Source organism: Teleopsis dalmanni, chromosome 1 (assembly GCF_002237135.1).
Source record: "Teleopsis dalmanni isolate 2A chromosome 1, ASM223713v2, whole genome shotgun sequence".
Taxonomy (NCBI): domain Eukaryota; kingdom Metazoa; phylum Arthropoda; class Insecta; order Diptera; family Diopsidae; genus Teleopsis; species Teleopsis dalmanni.
This window is the reverse complement of record NC_051846.1, coordinates 171,638,147-171,662,556: the sequence shown is the minus strand read 5'-3', so window position 1 is coordinate 171,662,556 and position 24,410 is coordinate 171,638,147. Positions and strand designations below refer to the sequence as shown.

General features: G+C 28.4%; 1 protein-coding gene across 1 annotated transcript in view; it reads right to left on the bottom strand.

The window, feature by feature from the left end:
• Positions 1–24,410, bottom strand: part of LOC119666707 (protein sprint-like) — a 79,881-nt gene that overhangs the window by 42,957 nt on the left and 12,514 nt on the right. The window contains exon 2 of the mRNA XM_038075990.1: positions 20,864–21,332. Within this exon, the coding sequence (XP_037931918.1) occupies positions 20,864–21,332 (469 nt within the window). The remainder of the gene's footprint in view (positions 1–20,863; positions 21,333–24,410) is intronic.

Sequence of the window (24,410 nt, the reverse complement as noted above, 5' to 3'; positions counted from 1 at the left end):
TCCATTTTTCGTAACGTTAAAAGTAAAAAATCATAAAATTTTTGAGACACTACCAGTGTTGCTCCATTAACAGTGCAAGGATATTTATTCTATTTGTTTGCAGGGATTTTTTGTCATATTTTAGCCTCCAGTGTTAACGTTATTTTCATATATTTTTCTTCACAGCTTGTTGTTGTTGCTGCTTATTTATTATTTTGTAAGGATATGTTGGGTATGAAATGATATTTTTTTAAATTATTTGGCTTTAAATCTATTTTGTATTTCTAATGCTTTTTGTTTGCTTTTTTTTATTTTGTAAATATTTTGTTTTTCTTCATAGATATTTTATATTGTTTTTAACTATATTTTGGGGTTTGAATGATTTATGAAGTATTTTTAATAAAAGTTCGTTTAAGTGGAAAAAAACATATTCATTTGTAAATAACAAAATGTTTATGAAAATATTTATTTTTTTAAATAAATTGATGTGGATTTAGTGAAACAATATGCAAACAAGAAGATAAGACAAGCGCATTAATAAATTTTGTCCATCAATCAGTAGAGTTGTCATTGAATGTCAAAAGGATATTGGAAGAAATTGAGCTATAAATAATAGTTAAAATGAAATGATAATGGAGGTATGATTAAGCAGTTCTTTACAATATGCTTTTTTGAAGTGAATTTTTTTTCTTTAATTCTATTTGTCTTAATAAGGCGGGAGACAGTTTCAAATTGCATTGACCATTTTATGTGAGGATAACTTATTAGTTTCATTTGAACTCAATAATATGCGTTAAAAATATTTTAAAAAAGGATACCAAAGATAGCACGAAAAGCGAATTTTATTATATGTATATATATATTACATTTCATTATATTATATATATCACATAATTATATTTAAAAACTTATAGCAATTTACACACATATAACATGGCCCCCTTGCAATAAGAGGGAATTGAACAACTAATTAGTTTTGCTATCTTATATCTACACTGAAGGGACACTCTATCAGGGGTTGGTAAATTCATTGATACAGTACTCTTACTAGCGATTGCTATCATAGCAGTAGGTCTGTAGATTAGAGGAACTAGTTTTTTATTGATCACTCTGCCATTGCTCGGGATATCGCGAAAGGCGTATAATCTGTTTTAGTATCCGCTATTATTATATGCCTACTGATACAACGCTCTTACTAGCTACTACTGTCATTGTTGTAGCCCTGAGTATTTAGAGGATATAGGTTCACTGCTTATATTATTGCTTAGCACACATCAAGGATCTTACTTTTTTTCAATGTCACCTGATTCAGAGTTCTGATTCTTTATTAAATGTCGATTAATTAGGTGCTCTTATTACGAGCTGCTGTCATAGCTATACATGTGAGAATTAAGATAAAATATGTATTTACTATTCTGTTACCGTGTGGTACTAGTCTAAAGTATTAAGTTTTCCTTAAATGTCTGAATAATGTTACCAATATAAGCATAAAAGGATTTACTCAATAAAGTGGATTTCCAGTATTGATAATTTTATCTAAAGAAGTTAGAATGCACTTATAATTATAGTGACATTAGTTATAGTTACATATAGTTACAATTCCAGGTCCTGAGTGGGTTGAGTTTCCCTCTTTAGACGCACTGATAATGGTATCTATAAACTACTAACGAATACGTTAAACTTCATAAAAATTGTATAAAATACTATTAAAATGGATTATAATTGCAGTATCCCACAAAACATAAGTTAATAAAAATTAAAATACGTCCCGCGAAGTGTTGTTGAAATTATTATGATTATTACTAAAAGGATTCTTTTTTTTTAATAAATATTCAACATAAATATTTTTCTACAGCATAAAAAAGGGATATTTTCCTGCTTGCAGGAGGATAGCAAAATATAACTTAATTAGTGAGTTGAACTTCCGCTTTCTAGTTTGAAAAAAATCATTTTGAATTACGGCAACCGTACTTAAATCAAAACCCCTCAAAAATGCATGATATCCTGGAAACCACTTCACTCAGGACAACGTTGAAAGTGTGGCCAACAAATTAAAATAATATTTTGCTCACTATATGAGCATGAGATAAGGGTAAAGAGATATATATATATGTATAAATATATATAAATATATGTATGTGAAAAATATCTATAGCAGTAAAATCAAAAGATTAAAGACTCTTGCACGTAGGAAAATTTGTATAATTGAACAGCTATCGTGCTTAAATATTTTTTTTTATCAAAAATGGAAAATTTGTTTCTCGTAACTTTTTTCTGTATTTCTAATTCCATGGATAAGTTGAAGTGGTCGCATTCTTTAAATCTTTTTTATATCAACTGATTTATCGCATTCAGGATATTCAAACAAATTCATCATAATTTTTGATGAGTACTGCTTACTGTCATCGTCAGGGTTACGATTTAAAGGGTGTTTTGATGATAAATACAGATGATGAAAAATATTTAAAACTTGATTAAAAATTCTTCAAAATTTTAATATGAGTGAAATACAGAAAAATAAATGAGGTTAGACGACACAATTACGTTGATAAATAAGATTTATAATTGTGTAGTTGAGATTATTCTTAAATTTTTTCTTTTAAACTTTTTACATTTTTTGACAAAAGAGTGGAAGTAAAAGAATATTTTAAATATTGTATAAGATTTATTTTAATTAAAATCTAGCTATTAATTATTTTGAATTCCCTTTTTTCACTTTAATTATAAATTAGAATATTAGGAAAAGGTTGATTTAAAGCGGAAGTGATTCTATACTTTATCTTTTAGCTCACCACTGTCAAAAATCTTTCAAAAGATATTTTGAAAGATGCGTCGTATTTTGGCAGGTGTGTCAAAAGCTCTTTCTGTTTTTCGAAGAACGTAATGAATAAATTGCTACTGGGCTTAGATTTTGATTGTGTTTTTCATGTATAAAATTTTATTTATATATAATAAAATATATAAAAATTATTAATTAATTTATAAAATTTTTTAAAAATAGTAACAATTATTTCTAACTTCATTCATTAAAACTTTTGATTTACTGTCTTTATAAAAATTTTAAAAAATATATTTATGTTATGTATTTATTTATATAAATAAATATATTTTTTTTATATATTTAAATTTAAATATTTATAAATATATTTCGAACACTTATTTATTTGTTCACCTGTTAAGTTGTTATTTTAAGACTGATTTTTGTTTTTCCACTGCTGTGCTTAATGCAGAATTAGTTCTGCAATTTTTTTATTAACATGAGTTAAATTTACTGAATAATTTTTTATCTATAAGTAATAACAATTAAACATATATCTTGCGGCTTTGCATCATATTCCATATATATTAAAAAAAAAGTGTAAAGTTAGATGAAGTAGGAATCAATAACTGTTATTGATTTCCTCACAAAAGCAATAGCACGAAACAGCTTTTGAACTTCAATTATTATTATTATATTTATTATTATTATATTAACTTTATTATATTTATTTTCGTGAAATTACCGAACAGCCGGTACTGTAGCCAGAAGAGTCCTATTGTACTAAATTTCCTTTTAATTACACAAAGCTCTTTAAAGCTATGTGAACAAAGTTCAGAACTAAACCTGAAGTTCTCTTAATTTATTTTGGTGACAGAAATTCCATATGAAACAAGTTGCTTCTGTGCGTTATTAAAGCTGGACAGTCACAAAGCATAGTTGCTTCCTCATCATCGAGGCATAATCTTCATTCCAAATTAGCAAATAATCGAATTTTATATAGGTGATATTTCAGACCCTAATAATCCGTAATGACCTTTAATTACAAATTACACAAGTTTTTTTGAAAGATTTTTGTGCTACATTAGCAAAAATACTTCAAACTGTCTTTTGAAAGATTTCTAACTATCTTTGCCACAATTGAAAAGTTGAACGATTTTTTCTATTCTTCAGCTAATATCACACTGATGTACATACAATGTTCTTCTTATGAGTCTATTAGTGACTTTACCACACACAGATATAATAGCTACTATATTAGCTACAAATTCAAAGCAACATATGTTGTTGATATGTTTGCGTGTGTACATGGATCTGTCTGTGTGAGTAAATGGATATTTTAATGTTAACCTACTTTTTTCTACATAATGTTAAAGACTACAAGATATGATATAGATCCAGAGTTTTCCAAAATAAATAGTACCTCAATAAAAGTTAACTCTATAAATTTACTCAGTCTTAGTACATAAAATGAAATTGTAATATAATAAGGATATTAATAATAATAATAAGGATTTTAAAAAAATGACGACTCTATTAATAGAGTCATGGAGTATTGGTTTTTAAAACTAATCATTTATCTATAAACAGTGTAAAGTTAGAACTAATTTGCTATTAATTTTAATAATAATAAATTATTATATTATTTAAGAATAATAAGAAATAAGCTATAATATTAATAATTTATTTTATCGGTAAATTACTAATTACTAAGTATTGGCAACCGTTTCATATTTTTAATAAAATTTAAGGTTTAAGGATAATAGAGACTAGTTCTGCCAAACTATAGTTAGTGTCAGGTGTGAGGTTATATGTGTCTGAGCATGTGCAGTTTGTGGCATAATGCAGATGTCGCCGCATAAATGAAATACAATAAAATAAAAATTTGGCATAGGATAAAAGGAAGCGCCAACAATTTGTGCAATTTATGCCAATAAAATTTTTACGAGAATTTTTTCACTGTAATATTTTTACATCCTTTTTTGCTTTTAACAGTGTAGTCGATAAATATTTGTGCATAAACTATTTTCAACAGGAAAAGAGATTTTCACGGCCAGGGTTGCAAGGCAGTCAGAAAAGTTTTTAAGTGCAACAGACTGTTGCAATCTAAGTAAATATATAGGCAAGTAAGTTTCGAGGAAGGATAAGGTGGAATAGGGACTAAAATACACTACAATTTGTATTGTAAATAAAACATTTAGAAAACATTGTAAAAGTGATATAGAAAATGGCAGACAAAAATTTTTCCTTTGTTTCAAAAAAATGTTTTATGCAACAAAATTGTCGCGTTGCGCACCTTTGAACTTGACAAATAGTTTTTAATAATGTCACATGAAATATCTAAGGTGTATCGTTAGTGTTTACTGCATGGCCACGATCCTGCCACTTGTCGCTACACAAGTAGTGTAGTGACTGCAAATAATAATGAAAGTTGAAAAAAGTATTACTAAAAATGGTAGATACACATGCTTACATATATACATAAACATCAGTTGGAATTTTATATTAAATTCCAGCTACATTTTTGTATCTTGCATGCACATGCATCCCTGGGGTGTTGTAAGAGTGCGGTTGACATCAGCGCTAAAATTTACCGCAGTAACATTAGAGTCTGATTTTTGTTTGGCAACATTTTAGCAAATGGTGTAAAAATTAAAAAAAATATATATGTTGGCATAGTCAAGTGTACTGTTAGCATTCTGTATTCTCTTTTTACACCGAGCTTAAATTATCATGCTTTGGTCATGAGGTAAAAGACCAACTGGTACTACCACAACTGTCGTTTGCAATGGTGCACAGAAATTTTTGGTAAAATCCAAGACAAACTCAAAAAGTGTATAGTAACAGACGTAAAATATGTAGAATATATAATATTGTTGAATGAAATGACTCACATTAACTTTAAAAACTATAACAGTGCATTTGAAACAGTAAAAATATTGCATAGCCACAAAAAATGTAAGTAGTATCTTTTTACCACTGTTGGCCAATTGGGTTATCTCTGCAACGTTTGCGCTCATATGAAAGCCCAAGAATGCATTTCTTACGTTGTAACTAATTAACATTAACGTCGTCACCATCAACTTTATCGTATCACTTTAATTATAATTATTACCACCATTAGAATGAAAATATATACTCTGAAAGCACATATAGTTGATATTCAGCAACTACTGTAATATTAAAACTGAATCATTTTTTTATTTATAATTCATTTTTCGGGTTAGTTCTTTTTTTGAATAGTTTATATATCAATGAAATATCACACTTCGGTGTAGAGTATCACAAAAAACTTTAGAGACTGTGTGTTAGAAGGATGATAACTTGATTTACTGCTTTAACAAAAGTTCGTCAGAATCCATTTGCAATTTTAAGATATTTTATTGCAGTGCTACCAACATACCATGGTAGTGCTTTAACATGTATGAAAAGCATTGCATTTATACTTTAATTTACTACCTTATTGCTAAATGATTTCCAATATATTACTTAATAGAAAAAAATTTAAATACACCTATATATGTCCTAAAAATATATTTTTCTACAACTTCTATCATGCAACTATCACTTATATGTATGAAAAAAATTTGTAATGAAACATCAATAAATTATAGACGAATGAATTATAAATGTATTGTGATATTTTTGTACCAGTTTTTGAAATTTAGAACTCCCAAAATAGTTCCCTAAAAATACTGTAGTTTTATCTGTATTTAAAGCAACTATATGTATACAAAACAATATCAACATAAAGAGTTCTGAGATATCAGAATGATTGAATATTTAAACAAATTTTCAGTATTGCAGCTAAATGATTTGCAACTCAATATGTAGATAAAGACTAATAATATATAAATATATGTTCTCAAAACATATTTTTCTAAAAAGTATTAAAAACTTTGTTCTTTGTAAATAGACTAAGTTTGTAATTTTGTGAAATTACAAATATTAATTATAAATTTTTATGAAATATACGTATGAAAACAAAAATCTATAATAAAACGAGTAGCAACAAATTGTAAATGAATTAAAAGTATAACACTTATAGCAGTTTTTTGAAATTTAGAACTAACTAACAAAATATTTTAGAATCGTTCAATCAAAATGTTATATTCTATTAGAAAAATCAAATAATGAAACTTCATGTATATTTTAAGTAACTATATATATGAAACTAATTTTATTTTCCTACAAATCATACCGATATTATTTATGTGTGGTAGGAGTCAAATAAGATGAGAATTATAATTTTGAAAAATACAGTAAGATCTCACTTTGCGTCGTTTCACTCAGTGTTTTTTCGAAGTTGGGTCGTTACTGAATTAAGACTTATTTTCGCTGTGAGTCGTTGTTTTTTCGAATTGCGTTGTTTTGCGAATGTGAAATGCGATGTTTTTTTTATTATTATTCAGAGAATTCTTTTTAAATTTTGTAAATTTTGGAAATCGCTAACGAAGAAGATATAAGTAAGCGCTAGATACAAGTAAACGTCAAAATTTAACTTTACAGCAAATTTCATAAGCTCGTCTACAGAGCTTGAATAATTTTATAATTTATTTATTTTTTGTATTTATTTTTAATTTTTGGTTGAATATCTTCTCTTTCTTATGTTTTCAAATGAATTAATAAAGTTTTACTTTTGTTTTGTTATTTAAATATTCTTTTTTTAACATTTAAGGACTGAATGAAAAATACGGTAACATATCTTCGAAGTTTATATTATTTCCAATAGAAAATAGCAATTCACTTTGCGTTGTTTAAATTTGAGTCGCGATATTTTGGAACGTATCTACGACGCAAAGCGAGGTCTTACTGTATTAGAATCAAGCCAAGTAAATATTGTTTATTAATATATTTAAATATTTAAAAATATTTTAAACAATTTTTAAATCATTTGTTATCCAATATTTAGAGAAAGAATATAAATACAGTAAAAATCATCCAGGACAATTCAGAAACCTTTGCTCCTTTAGTGGAAAAACGAATTACATTCAATTAAATTAATTGTAATGTTACATATACATATGTACATCTGTGTTTAAAATTTAGACCTCACAAAATATTTTTGAATGTGGTGTACAAATATTATACACTTTGTAAAAGAAATTATATAAGTTTAGGCTTAAGTGCTTTGAATAATTATACGTTCTTTCGAAAATCACGTTAACATGAAGATTGATCTTACAATGACACAAATCCTAGAAATATATCTTATATATAATAAGATTTAAAAGAAATGCTCTACAAATTTATTATCAAGACAGTCCTGCTGTATGGTGCAGAAGTTTTGGAAACCTCGTACAGAAGCATTAGGATCACATAAGAAAAAATACTTTGGAAAACCTATGGTTCGTACACATTGGGAAGTAGTGTCAAATTAAATAGAGATTCAGAGGTTTATTATATTATTATTTTACCGACTATGAATTTACTGTACTAGGTCTACATGCTTCTATAGATTTTTATAAAAAAATATTCTTTATTTGTTAGTTTATTTTGGTATATTAATTTATATTATAACGAAGAGAATAGGGAAAAATTACTATTAATTGTGTAATACGGCCATATTTGCTGAAGAATCGAAGAAACGTTTTCAGTTTAGAATATTAATAAACACATAATTACATATTATTTAAGTTTCTATAATAAGTTTTTCTCTATAAGTAATATTCAGCGAATTAGTTCGCTACTTTATTTTATTGTAAAGTTCTTGCTGAAAGTATATATGTAAAAAACCTTTAAGTATAATGCAGAATAATAATTTTTTTTTGGTTTTTCACCGTACAGTAACATGTCCAACAAGAAAATTTTGTTTATTAAAACCGACTTAAAGGATCAGAATATACAAAAGTTTGGAATCTATAAAACCGGAAACCAAAATTAGTAAACATAAAATATCCGGAAATGGGAAGACAACTACAAAAACCTGAAATGACTGCACAAGAGACAATACTCGTACAAAAACCTTTGAATATTAGGGAAATGAAAAAGGCGAAACATCCTTGCACTACTCGTATTGCTTTATGTAATGTTGATAACAAAGAGACCGACAAATAGTTACAACGTGGGCTGAAATATTTTGACACTAACCCCAAAGCGGCTAAAAGCAACAGGAAACAGGACACTTTTGAGCTGTCAAAAAGTCTCACCCATTAAGTAGCACACAAACACACACAGAACGGCAAATAGAAAATTGAGAACTAAAAAAATTTTCATCAAAAAAGGAACAAAAACTAAAGGAATTATGCACTTTGATACTTAAAAGAGTAGAAAGAAGAAGGATGGGGTTATGTATGTATACATGGATATGTGATTGTAAAGGAATATGTCAATGTCAACAACAATATTGCAGTACAGACAGTGAGGAATATTCGTATGACTTGGACTAGGTAGTATGTCTCTGACAACTAACAGAAAAAGTGCGTTGAAGCAAGGAGTTCGACAAATCGGCAGTACAACAGACGGATTAATGTGCTTAATAAAGTTACATATAGTGAAAGTACAAATAAGGGGGATAGTATACAATGAAGGTCAACTCGGTTGTAGACGTCATAATGGACAATCTGCTTAATTTATACGCACATTGTAATGAAGGATAAGGAAAAACAGGATTACAAAACATTGGCAAAGGATAATCAAAAAAAAAAACTTGTTATATTTATTTTAAATAAAAACAAATGCAGTATCCACTAATGATAATGCATAATGAAGACAATGAAGTTGATATGATGATAATGTCTACAAATATATAGTAAAGTACATATACCTGATGTTACTGTTGTTGTTATTGTTGTGAAATATTTACTGTACCACATACGTTTTTTGTTTAAGTAAAAATGGATTTCATGATATGTTCAAGAACAGCAACACATAATGGCAGGCATCTTTTGTAAAAGCCATTGGCTTTGAATTTTTCGAATTCATTTTCAGTTGTTGTAAAAAGGTGTAGTAGCATTCGGTAGGTTGGTTGGGAGAATAGGTATGTGTGAGTATGTGACTATATCATCAGCATATGCTGTATTTGTAACAAAATACGCTGCCACTCTATATATAATATGTGCGGTAACATGCTGCATATCTCTTGTTTTCTTGACTAAATTGGTGGTGTTTGATGCTGTAGTATTCCTTTGTGTAACATTTTCATATTTCTGTATGTAATGAATTTCATATCCTAGACAGACGTGAACACGGACAGTCTGAACGTAGCTTTTATCGTTTATGTTTTATTGAATATTCATAACATATACTCATAAGCATCATATCCTTCGAGACGTTACAGTGAGTCGTCGTCATCAGTACTTTTATTTATACCAAATCAATATTTTTGAATACAGTTGATGTATTTTGCTGACAGTTTATTTAATTTATTTTTTATCAAATTTTTTGATTTACTACACAAAACACACAATTTTATTTAAATAAAATGATTTTAAATATTTTATTTAAAGAAAGAAAGAGAAAATAATTATTTTTGGTTTTTGTATTTCGTTTTATAACCGAATTATTTGCTAACTACAATATTCACTTAGCACCTGTTAATTATAAATAACTATTAATATATAAATAACTATTAATATATAAATAATAACTTTAAATACTGTTATTGTTACATATGTAATGTGCCTTAAATTATTCTTAATCATTCAACTTAACAATTTTTCATCGAAAAAGCAAAAAATCTGCATATATGAGAATTTCCTTGATCGAATTATTAGAATAGAATAGAATAGGTAGGAGGTAGGAACAAATAAATTATATTAGATTAGGTTATACCGGCGATCCCAAGGATCCACATAGGCATATAGGCCCATTGTGTCACCATATTATTAAAAAACCCAAGGGTTAAAACCACTTAAAATCTTTGGATTAAACTTATGGACTTTAAAGCAGCTTGAATGTCCAATAATATGAATATATTCCTATCAAGTATATCATCTACTTCTAGACAAGCTGTAGCTTTTTCACTTCCTACGCCACTCTTAGTTTTTATACCGTCGGTAAAAATGGTTAAACCCTTTCCCAAGGAGGGTCCCCCTGGCAGTCAAATATCTCTTCTATTTGGCTAAAATATTAGCAAAATTTTTTTAAAAGTAATTAAAATAGAAATAAACATTTGCAACTATAGATTATATAGAGAACTATAGAAATCTATAGTGCAACTATAGATTTTCTTTCTTTTTAAATAATACTTACATTCTGGCTATCAAACGTACTTATCCTGTTGGATGATAATACAGGTTATTGTTACCTGATAGATAATCTTACAACATTCTAACGCACCTACGAAATGGTACGTTCTCAGAACCAACTTTTTAGCCTGCCGTTTATCCGGAGTGGATTTTTTGCTATTGATTTTAATTTCACTAGATACTCAAAAAAGCACTTATGTCTGTATTCATACAAATATTCACAGCATTTCTGTAAATTCACTAAAACGTGTACATGTAAAACAGCAGCCTTAAGAAAACTTTTTGAGAAGTCTATGATAACTACTTTAAAAATGTTTTCTAAAATTTTATTTAAAAAATTGAATATTTAAAAGCAATAAAACTAAAAAGGTATCTTTGGTTAGTGGGCTGTAATGATAAGTCAACAGATAACGTTCCCCTAAATACACTAAACGCACTTTTACTACTAAAATTCTTGCACAAAACCCTTACTGCTGCGTTTATTGGCGAAATTATATAGACAAAGGCTTTTATATATTATCAGATCATAAAAAAATATTTAAAAATATTTTAAATATTACTATATTATTAAATATTAAATAATATTATTATAATATTATAAACAATATTGCCATATAGTTAACATTTAGTGGGTGCACCATTACTCTATTTTAGTATTCCATTGTTTAAGATAGACAAAAAAAATCTCGTAATACATATATAATATACAGTATATGTAAAATAATTCAAAAAATTAAAATATATATACAAAGCGATACACAATAAAATTCAAAGTATTCTGCTTATAAACTAGCAACATTGTCATTGCCACTTGCAGCTTTTGTGGCTTAAAGCATGTAAAAGTATTTAATGTGGCTTTAGCATGTGGCAAAGATACTCGTATATGAAAAAGTGTAAGTACAATGTGTGCTTAACAATAATGCTACAGATAATAGCAGCAACATTCCTGCTGACGATGATGGAAATGCTTATTGTTTTGCTGGTTATATTGTTCTGGCACTTATTATTACCCTAAATGGCATATTGAAACTTGTAATGAAATACTTTAAACATGATATTAAGGGCACATACATACAGCAACAAACACTTATAACAAAATATTACCAGTTAGGACTCTTATGTACACTAAAGTGGTTGTTTATGGGTTAAGAAATGCAATCAGTCGCCCATTTAAGCCATCACTACTCGATCTCATGTGACATCATATTGTCTTTTTGTTTTATTTCTGGTATGCGTTGCAACATTTTCTAATTAAATATTCAAATTTGAACTCTTTCTCTGCTAAAAAATTTCAATTTAAATGATTTAGTCCTACGTCTTTATGCAGATAAATTCTCGCACATACAAAGCGTAGAGGATTTTGTTGCGGTTAATGTTTCTTGTGTTATGTACGAGTGAACAAATGAATACGACACATCAATGAGTACTCATGGTATAGCCATGGAATAGGTACTTGGGAATGAGTGGGTGTTATGTTACGATTGCAACAATTTGCAACATTTTGCTATTTGCATATCAAATTACGTTCCAAATTGATTTGTCAAATTGTGTCCCTATTGTACAGACTGTGTATTTATCAAATTTCTATACACATAGTTAAGGCCTCACTGGGTGCATACAACATTCGCAACTAATGTCCGTCAACTGAGATTGATAAATGTTTTAACAAGAACGTGTGGCGGAAATTACAACATGTCAGTGATAATATTAATGATATCATTTGGATATTGAAGCAAAAGATTAGCAATGGTACGATTAGAGCTTAAATTTTTCAAATATTGCTATACGGGTTAAAGTAAAAGTAGAAAGTTTGGAGGTGCTTGAAAATATTATATTGTAAATAACTCTGCAAAATAAAGTATTAGTTACGCAAAAAAAAAAAATAGCACCAATCAGTAAACTCTGCCAACTAGTCCGACTACTGATTTGCTAACACCTGTACGTAGTATTACTTTATTACTTAGTTCTTCCAAATAAAGACATCCTTTACCACGTTTTTCACCAGTAGTTACCGAAACAGACATTTTTCTAGCAAAAACATATTCATCCATTTACACTGCATACCCAAATAATGAAAATTGCTGAATTTTAATACGCTTGCCTATGTCGGTGTAGCGGTTTAACTCATCCTTCTATTTAATTTAACATCACTTTTTTTTAAATGAATATAATGCTTTTTTACCAGGTTTCCAAGTTTTCCAGGTTTGATAATAGACTTGTAGAGCATGATTTTTGTTAGTGAGGAGATGGCGTTATCTTTATTTTTCATTTATTTATTTAACTTGAAGTAGCATGTATCGGATAAAATAATTTGTTTTTGAATCTCTAGACTACGAGTATTTTTAATACATTAGTTGCTAAAAAAACATCTCTCACAATTTCGAATTTAGAAATTGGCAATGGTGATGTGAATCCCAAAAAGGAAACGACAGAAAATATATATCCTGTTTTGGATTACAAATATCTTAACAATATCTGTTTTTTAAATTTATTTATTCAATGTCTCATTGATAAAATAAAACATAATAAAAAATATGTCCAAGTTTAATTATTATATATCAAAAGTAATACTTCTTATTGTATTTAAATTCTATCATAAATATAAAATATTGCTAGAATCTTTAATATTAGATCAATCTCCTTTTTAACGTGGTTTTATATATAATGTATAATTATTCAAAGCACTTAGTCCTAAACTAATGTGATTGAACTGCACAAAGTGTATAATATTTTCACTTTGTGATTTAATATTTAAGTCATTTATATATCATTTATTGTTCCATTTTTCATACGTCTGTTTTTATGCATATAGGTAATACTCGTGGGGTTGAAGTTTCTGAATTGTTCTAGAGATTTGGACTGTATTTATATTCCTTTCTCTTAATATTGGATAGCAAACGATTTAAAAATTGTTTAACCATTTCTTAAATATTTAAATATATTAGTAAATAATATTTACTTTGTTTGATAATTATTTTTTAAAAATTATAATTCTCATATTATTTGAATCCTACCATACATAAATAATATCGGTACAATTTGCAGAATATTTGAATTAGCCTTTGTGTTTATATGGTTTCATATATATAATTACTTGAAGTATTTATCAAGTCCCATTATTTGGTGTTCTGATAGAGTATTACATTTTTATTGAACGAGTCTAAAATATTTTGTCAGCTCCAAATTCAAAAAACTGTTGTAAGTGTTATACTTTTAAATCATTCGCAATCTGTTGCTACTCGTATTAGTCTTTATCTACATGTTGGGTTCCGAATCATTTACCTGTTTACGATTCTCATTTCATTTGAATTCTCGTTTCATATATAAATAATATGGCTGCGATTTGTGAAATAGTTGAGTTATGTGATAATATTGTTTCATATATATATAATTGGTTAAAATATAAATCAAATTCTACGGTCTTACATGTTTCTAGAGTATAAGATTACTAGAAGACTATTTTGACATATTGTGTGAGCTCTAAATTTCAAGAATTGCTATATACGTGTTACAACACGTTTTTAGTTTGTTTATATATAAATTATTTAAATTAAATGTTGATAAGACCCCGAAGTTAATTTTTGTCTCAAAAATTGCTCGTATTTCGAATAAAGAAAGCTTAAAGGCGATCCAAAAGATATCCATGCATTCAAAAATAAATTATTTAAAACTGTTTGTGGGCTAGTGATATGATTGAGTAAATAAGTATTACAAATAATAAAAGTCGAGATTGTCGCCATCAGTGGTGCTAAGAATATCTTTTCAGTTTTTCGGTATGTGGATTTAAAACGCCTAATAGTTTCACTGAAACCACACTTCATTTTTTATTGTCAAATAAATGAAGGTGTTAATTTGATAATATTTATATACCATATTATAAGAAATTAATTAAATAGAAGTATAACAAATAAAAAATTTTACTTGTTAATTAAGTAAATTATTCTATTAACAGCTATTTCGGATAATGGCAGCTACCCATACTGTTTCGATTTAACTATTTTCAAATAACTTTTGGATTGAAGAAATCAAACTTTTAATTCGAACCCCCCAAAATTCGAAACACAGATACGTGTTTTAGACATCTGAGCCAATGCTGTACTTGACTGTACTATATTATTCAGATTTGGAATTTCATTAACTTAAATTAAATTTAAAGACCTAGACCTCTCAGGGAACATGTAGTTGTATTATATTTATTTTGAGGTAATATGTAATTAACTTAAATAAATAATTAACTTAAAGCTTTAGGTGAACGCTTTGAGCTGTGAAAAATATATTCCGTATGAGTGCCAGAACACTAATCAAAGTAACTGCACAGCAGTTGAATTTGTCAGACAAAGTATTACTGCTAAACTTTTTTCGGAAAAGAATATAGTAAGTACCAGTTGCTTCAAGCATGTTTGGAATTATAAATAAGTTAAAAAACTAGCTAATCATGCATGAAAGAACATCTTCACTTGCAAAGAATAACGCATAAAATAGACAGAGAATATGGGCTGTAAAAAGATAAAATATCTAGGCCGGCTCAGTAGGAAGGATCCATGGCTATTGATAGGAGTAATAACAGTTCTGACAGAACTGACTCAAATGATTTGTGTAGAAGCTGTTATGAGGAGGAGGAAGAAGAGACGATTTAATACCTTCTCTGCTACTGTCTAGCTTCATGCAGAACTTGCAGAATTACTATAAGGTAACCGTTCCTGGCTAATCTAGGAGAAGTTTCTAAATAGACTTATTCCTCATTTTGATCTTACAAAGGAGGATTGGTTGTTTTTGCAGAGAACGGAGAGAAATTCTTTAAGTGGAATCCGAAGGTATCACAACGAGCACATAGGCCCACTGTCACTTTACCTATTTCAGAAACATAAAATCTAAAATTTTTATTTAAAGCGACAACAAAATTTTATTTTGAGCCTTTTGAAAAAATCACAGAGTATTAAGACATTACCTTAATTATTAAATCTAATTTAAAGGTATCATAATAAATTATTTTGTATCTTCCTAAAATATAATATCTTTAAGTGTTAACACATTTCCTTGAACTGTTAAGCTGTACTTAAAGTTATCAAAAAGGACTATTTCGTACCTTTCTAAAATATTGCCGTAAAGTGTTAAAACTTCAATTTTTACTCACTACAACAAAAACTATAAACTCAAACAAATCAGTAATGCGTATATCAGCATTTCCGTTGCCGTATTATTTTTTATTTGATTTGAAATTGAAGCGAAAAAGATATGCAAATTGATTTCATTGATGTTTTATTCGGTATGTACAAATACAGAAACCTTTATGTGTTCACAATAAAACAAATGTAAATGTATATATAAACGCTACTTACGCACATGTTGCAAATATATTAAGAGTGGTAAAATATAATACCTCAAAGCAGCATGCAAGCATGCAGCAATTCGTTGTATTACAAAACCCCAGGGGATGCATTTCATGTCGAAAATTACCTCATTGAAAGCACAGTACAAATAGTAGAAATCACGAGAAACGCAAAAAGATATAAATCCATACACTGAGTGCCTTGTTCTTTAGTGGCAATGGAGCAACCGAGTGGCTGGAGTAACTTGAATAGTAACAGCAGCTGAAGGAAAAAGGTAAGTAGGTACGTTTTTATTTCAACTTCATTTTGATTTTGTTGTACTTTAACATCGCTTTTATGTTCGTGTTTATAAATAAAGACCGCAGGATATTTTTAACGCGACACATAAATAGCGACAATTTCTGCACAGTACAGCTGATGATGTGCCAAGTTGCTTGGGTACGAAGTTTGTGTATTTTTGCAGCTGCAGCAAAAGTCTTTAAATTTTAAAGCATAAAATTTTAAGAGCACCGAAAAGTATGCTATAAAATTTTTTAATATGCTTTTATGTAATGGTTGCCAGCGGGAAAATCCAAAAGCGGAATATTTTCTGTTGTTTTCTATTCCTTATTATGAGTTTTGTTTATTTTATATTTCAGTGCAACCGCTTTAGGCAAAATGTGGCAACATTTTAAATTGTCGCTCAAAAATACAAGCAAATATCCTAGTTGATGCATGCAAAGATGTCCTTTGTTTATTATGGCAACTCTTTATTTGCGGAAATAAAAGCACTCATACGGGCTTATTTGACTGCCTGGCTGCAGTGAAGTCTGAGTTTTTTTACACCACATAAATTTTATGGTTCCACGCAATTCTTGTTTGTTTCTATTTAGACAAGTTGCATAAAAATTGTTGTCTTTTTTGTTGGGTTTTTTATTTATTTTTTTTTTTTTTGTAATTTCAAATGTATTTTGCAGTAGTTTTGTAGAAGACAAGCGTTGACAATTTCTTTACTGCTAGTATATACCACAAAATGGCGGAGCCTGTTGGCTATATATCATTTCGTTTCACTTTGTTTTGGACTGCAATATGTGGTATTTTTTTAATTTTTTAAGGCTTGAATTTCTAATAATAATTATTATTTACTTATACCTATATTATAATAGTGCTTCAAAATATATGATCAGTATTGTAGTTTGACAGTATATACTCGAACACTTCTGTACAATAATATTATATATACATATTAAAATAATAATAAGTATAGTAACACTTTATATTTATACGATCAGTACGGTGTTTGTACAGTTTTATCATACTCCCTTGAGTTCGAATACTTTGCTTTAACATTGTAAATGTTCAATGAAATTTAAATATGTAATAATAATAATTATTTATTCATATATGTATATAGTAGTGTTTCTAGGTATATGAGCAGTAGTCTATATATATATATATATATTTGAATGTCTTGATTTAACACTGAAAATATTCGAAAATGCTTGTTGCCTGAAGGTTTTCGAACTATTCGAATAGTTATTCTGCTTAATGTTTCATTTTATGGTTGTAGTATTTAATGCGAACAAGTATTAAAAGTATCAAAGCTACTATCTGAATTCTTTTCTGGTCTTCGAACATTTTCGAGCGGTTCGCTGCGGTCGAGTCAAATTTTCGAACATCGAAATGTTGAAGGCTTCGAATTAATCAAACAATATTTGAAGCTTAAGTATATAAACATTTTTTTTAATAAATAATTTAAATCTGTTTAATTTTATTTAAATTTTAAGAAAATTTTACACAAAAAACAATTCATTAAGGGAAACCGCATTCCTTAATTTAATTAATTTAACTCTATTTCACTCTAATGTTATCTAATCAATTGCACCTTTTGAATTGAATCGATTTATATTTCTTTTGAAAATCCTTTCAAATACAACTTTAAATTTAGTCTTATTTTATTGACACAATCACAACCTTAATATTGCATATTTATCCTTTCTAATGTAAGAACCTGAATAGTGCCACATGTGTCCTTATTTCTGGAATTTTATTTGATTTGTTTACAGGAGTATTTGTTGGATTTATTTGATGTTTATTTGTTTCTCGGAATTACTTTTGAGTCAAAACAAATACAAAAGGGAAAACTGGTACAAGTATAGCTTTGAAGGCTAAAGTTGAGTACTTCATCATTGCTTGGCTTCATTTGAAAGCCACAAAAATTTATTTGCTCGGGGGTTTAATTTCAAATAAATTTTAAAACAAAGTGATTATAAGAAATTGTACTAAATTAACCCCACAGCAGCAAAAGAGGAATAACATTTACAGAAAAGATATACAATACATATATAAGTATATAATTTAGTGGAGGGAGTTGATTTTTTGTGGAAAATTAAATTAATAATTTTAACCTAACAGATATTCTGCAAAATAATAATAATTATTTAGTTATAGTAACAAAATTAGGTAATAGTGCACCTATTGGTGCAAGATACAATAAACATATGTCTATATATTATTGAATAATTTTAAAATCAATGCCATATTTAATAAAATTTAGAGTGGAACATTTATATGCATAGATATGCATTAATATAAATTAACGCTGTTCAGAAATAAACATTGCCATTTGAGCCTGAAAGTTTGCTACATTTAATAACTGATTAGTGAGTAGTTCTATACATGCTATCTGGAAACTGGAGATTGTACAGATATTATAAAGAATGTTTTATTGGCTCTTAACAAAAAAGTTAGCCCACGGTGAACCCTGGATATTAGATTATTATATAAGATATAAGATTGATATAAGATTGATATAAGATTGATATATAGATTATTCTTCTGTCCTAGTTCTGTCCTAGCAGCCCTAGTTTTTTTCTAAACTACAAATTTGGTGATAATTTTACATTGAGCAGATAATATAGAGCACTAGAATTCCACAACAATTATTCCTAACAAAATTAATTGTAATTAAATTATACCTTTTCCAAAAAATCTTAACAAATTCTCATATGTGTAGCGAATCAATTGCACAGATTTCTTTCATAAGATTGTTGATTCCTATCCTTTCAATTAAAGGTTAAGAAATTAGTATTAAAATTTATATTTAGGTATTTATTTTCTATATATTAAAAAATTTTAATAAGTTTTGTTGGGTTCTTATTTGGACAAAAAAACTGCTACCTAAGATCATCCTTTGCTGATGCACTTTTTTGATGATGATACTTTAGTAAAAACAAAGTGCTTTGATAATCTTTAAATTGTTTTGGACATCTAAAATGAAAATATGAAATTGTTACAAGTTTCGAAGATGAAGAACTCGAGGCATTACTCAAACAAAATTCGGGTCAATTACAAAAAGAATTTGAAAGTGATGAAATATTAAACAAATAGCAATTTTCCAGTGCCTACAAGTATTAGGATCGATTTAAAAGTAAGGAGCTTTGGTGCTATATGAGTTGAAACTAAAAGACGACAGAAGCCGATTTTGCTTGACTGAAATGCTGCTTGAACGATAGTTTTCCATCGCATTGTTTCTAATGAGCAAAAGTGAATCTACTACAATAAATGCAAGCGAAAATAGTATGCATAGTCTGGCTAACAAGCTAAGCCTACGCTAAAACCGATCTAAAGCCTGTCTCTGAGGAATGGAGACGCTAATGTACTATAGTTAGAAAGAGAGGCATTGTTATTGATTTTCAAAAACGATACATGATAGTCTTACATACTTTATATAAAATATACACACTTTATTAAAGGAAAAGTTGTGCCTTCTGTTTATCTAAATACATTTTGAACAGCAATACAATTATTTCTCCTATTTACTACATTTCATATACTATAATATATCTAGTTACCAATAAGATTTTGAAAATATATGCATTTTGCGCTAAAATAAATATCCTTGTATATATTAATAGACAATTGACAATATTTACAAGGTATCAAGTGTGTTTTATTTGCAACTTAATTTTTCAATTTAAATGCTTTGCAATCTTAATTTGCATTTCAAATAGGGAAAACAAAACTTAAATAAAAACTGCAGTAAAGGATAAAAATAGTTTAAACTGTACATTTTCCACAAAGTTATAAAAAACTGTTTATGTACTGCAAATCACAGTTGTGAAGGTTGAACTTGGAAAGTTAAGTTCCCAATGCAATCTTGGCAATACACAATGGCGTGTCCTCTTTGCCATACAACCAAGTTAAACTTTCTGAATACAATTTTTGCTATATACATATACCAAGGACACTACTTACGAATAGATTATTTACATTTATGTAGTGAAAAAACGGAAATGTTGGTACATAAATTTGCTAAGTTTGCAGGGTTAAATATGTAAGACTGCGGCATACTTCAAAATGCAAACTTAATTTAGATACACTTACAAAAACTCAAAAAAAAGTATAAATATAAAAAATTACAAAACTAACAACAAGCAACGAAGGAAAAAGCAACCCAGCATGCTTTTACGGCAAATATACTTTAGTTTCCAACAAAAAGGTTTTAAAAAAGTACTTAATAAAATTTAAAAATACGTTGAGTGTACTTGCTTAACTAATCCTTTGAAAATAGCTCAATACCTATATTTCAACCCATATTTATTACTCCCACTTCCACTACCACTTACCTGACTTAGTTCATCCCTTGAGAGTCGTTTGCATTTTGGTAATAAAGCTTGCATATCATCCTCGAACTGCCCATCATCGCAGCAGCTGCTATCGTTGGCATCCAACGAGTGAAATTGCTCAGATGTGGTGTCTATGTTGACACCTGATGCACCAACGCCTACATTAAGAACACCGCAGCCATTGCCTCCTCCGATACCAACAGTTTCGTTACTTTGCAAATTTAAATCAAAACTTAAATTTGTAGTACCGCCGACATCACCATTATTGTCACTTCCTTTAATGGAATCTAAACCACAAAATGGTAGACGACGATTGTTAATGCTATTATTGTTGTTGTTGTTATTGGAGCTGCCATTTGTATTATTGTTGGTATTGGAATTAACTGTTGTGGTTGTTGTTGTAGTTGTGGATTTTAATTGATTTTGTGTTTGTGTTGTTAAGTTTTGTGTACTGGAATCAACAGAAGACCTGTAATTAAAGAAAATGATAATTATTGATTTAATTTGTTTGTAGAATAATACTTTAATGGTTTTATTTGTGTATAATTAATAGTAGCAGAAGATATAAGAAAAATGACATTGGGTATACAAATTAAGTTTGCACATATAAATGTATAAAATTGTTTACAAAAACAATTTTACAAAAAAAAAAATGATTTGTTTTCCGAAATTTTAGTAAAAATTTGTTTATGTTTTATAAAAAAGAAGTAATTTTTTATCAAAAAAAAAATAGTGTTTGTTTTAAACACCAATAACTGAATTTTGGGAGGATCGCTAACTAATATTTATAGATAAACTTTGTTGTTGTTTTCATAAAGTTCATGTTTTTCTTGCGTATTATACAGCAATGAACGAAACGAAAGCCACTTTCTAGAGCTTTATCTCTCCAAGAAGAACAAATATTATCATTTCTATTAGATAAGTATAGTCAACTATAACTATAACTTTGGAGCACAGCAAAAGAATATCTAAGTAAATAATAATAAAAAAATTTATATTTAATTTAAAAGATTTGCTAAATTTAGCGTTCAACTTTAAAATATATTAAAGACCATATATATAACGGTAATTTTTTCAATGATTTTTAAAAAAATATTCTATTGATTTTTTACTTTTATTAAGGAAGAGAAATACTTCTTTTAACGAATCTATTACAGACTTCGTTAAATAGAAAAATATTAAGAATCTTTTACGATTACGATTTTACGATTTTTACGAGGATAACAGGAACCGAATTGTTTCCATATCTATGCTGTTTAAGAGATGACATTATATAATATACTATATGTACACGGAATTACATAGGTTTAAATTTATATTCAGGCATTTTATTGGACTTTGATTATAACAGTTTATGTTGCCAAGAGAGAGAGAAACAGAAAGAAAGATAGAGAAGGAGAGAGGGAGAGAGGGAAAGAAGAAGAGACAGAAAGAAAGAGAGAGAAGGAGAGAGGGAGAGAGGGAAAGAAGAAGAGAGAGGAAGAAAAAGAAAAAGAGAGAAAGAAAAAAAGCGTTAGACAAAGAAAGAGAGAGAGAAAGAAAGAGAGACATAAAGAGAAAGAAAAAAGAGAAACATAGAGAGAGCGACCAAGAGAGAGATAGATGGAATGAATGAGCGAACGAGAAATATAGAGGGGGAGAAAGAAAAAAAGAGGGAGAAATGGAGATCTGTAATCAATTTTGTTTACATTTATTTTCAGGCACTTTATTGAACTCTGATTATAACTGATTAAGTTTCTACTATATATACTGCTGTGTCTGTCACACTAAAATAATATTATCCGCATACTTTACGTCTTCTGGCTCAGTTGGTTCATCCCTGTTCAGATTATCAAAATCAGAATTATAATGCATCAAAACTAAAGATAAATAATGTTAACAATGTAATGTAACTGAACAGTTTAATAAACATTGAAATTATATGTTTAAATTACTACCCGAAGATGTTTTACCCAACATATATACCATGCAGTATTGATTTTTCATAGTCTTATCACATCATTTTTCAATAGTGATTGTATCTACTTAAATCCCCCGTATTATAGGTACTGTTTCAAAAAAGAACACAGCTAATTTGTTAACAAAGACTTACACCCTTAATATTAAATTGAGTTTTATTAAATTTTCCGCCAATTCTTAAACTGTTGCTTTTTTGCATTTTCCTTTAAATTGAATCAATATTAAAAATATAAAATTTTAAATGTGTGCCAATATTTTATGGAAATTATTTTTGGGGTCAATTTTTTTTTCCAACGTTGTATGATACACTGAAAACAATCGAAAAGGTTAGCAATGCGGAAACCTGAAACTTAAATACAAGTATCTGAACCGAAGAAGAAAGGGGTGCCCACAGGGATCTCCAACAAAAATTACTTTGAAGTTAAAAAAAATGCTCAGAAACAGTCGAGCAAGGACAAAGCCACTTTGTGAGTCTAATAACTTCGTTGTTTGTAGAGGAAATATTTTTAGGGTGAAATTTATGTGAGTAAAAGTCTTGTTTTTTTACCTGTTTTTGATTAAATTTTAAATAAAACATTTCTGTTTATTGCTGATGTCATTTATATGCACAGATAAAAACGAGAGACAGACTAATTTGGTTTTCTAAACAGAATAAGTCATACTTTGGTACGTAAGTTGAAAAAGCATTGTGCCAACGCTGCCTTAGGTTAAAAAACTTTTATACCATGTAAATTTTTTATTAAATAAAATCACATGAAATAAACTTTTTGCTTTAATTAGTGAAACGAAATATATTAAATGTAGTACAAGTGTCGCAGGGCATATGCAACATGCAGCTAAAGGCAAGTACTAGTAAACAGGGTTTACACTTGTATCTATGAGTACGACTACACTTTTTCTAAGTTCTATCTAGAAAGTGTGTTCTGAGTGTGCTATGAGGGTGGCTGCTGTTTTTCTAGAGCGTATCCATCCCTTGCTCAGACTTGCTTCACTGACTTAAGCGACTTGAAGCTGTGTGCATAATAAATTAGCGTTGTTAGCTTGTAATGTACTTTAAAGTAGGGCAACAAGTTGCTTATTTTGTTAATTAACATTAATGATGTCGAGTTTATGATGAGTTTAAGTTGAGGCGCGAGTAGGCATTTTCTTAAATTTCGTAGTAAAAAAAATCATTAAATGAAGTAATGATGTTATGCCTTTAATTTGAAAAGGAAACCAAATAAAATCTATTCACAGCATATGCTATAAGGACTTTAAGATTAAATTTTTGTGATGATAATCTATACTGAATTTTAATTTAGGGTAGTAAGGTACAAAATTTAATTTAAATAAGTTTTTTTATGGAAATTTCATTGAATAAAATTAAAAGTGCTTTAAATTAATCAAATTTTTTTGATTAAAATTTTGATAGAAAAGCCGTTTCCTTTTACATTTCTTTAACTTTTCAGCGGAATGATATTTTACGCTGTCGAATTTGTCAAAAAGTTAATTTGCAACATATTTTTCTCTCTCGAAGTGCAAAAAATAAAAGCAATTTCATGCCGTTTTCACAATGTTTAATGCACATTTTGTTATGTCAGCTTTTGTG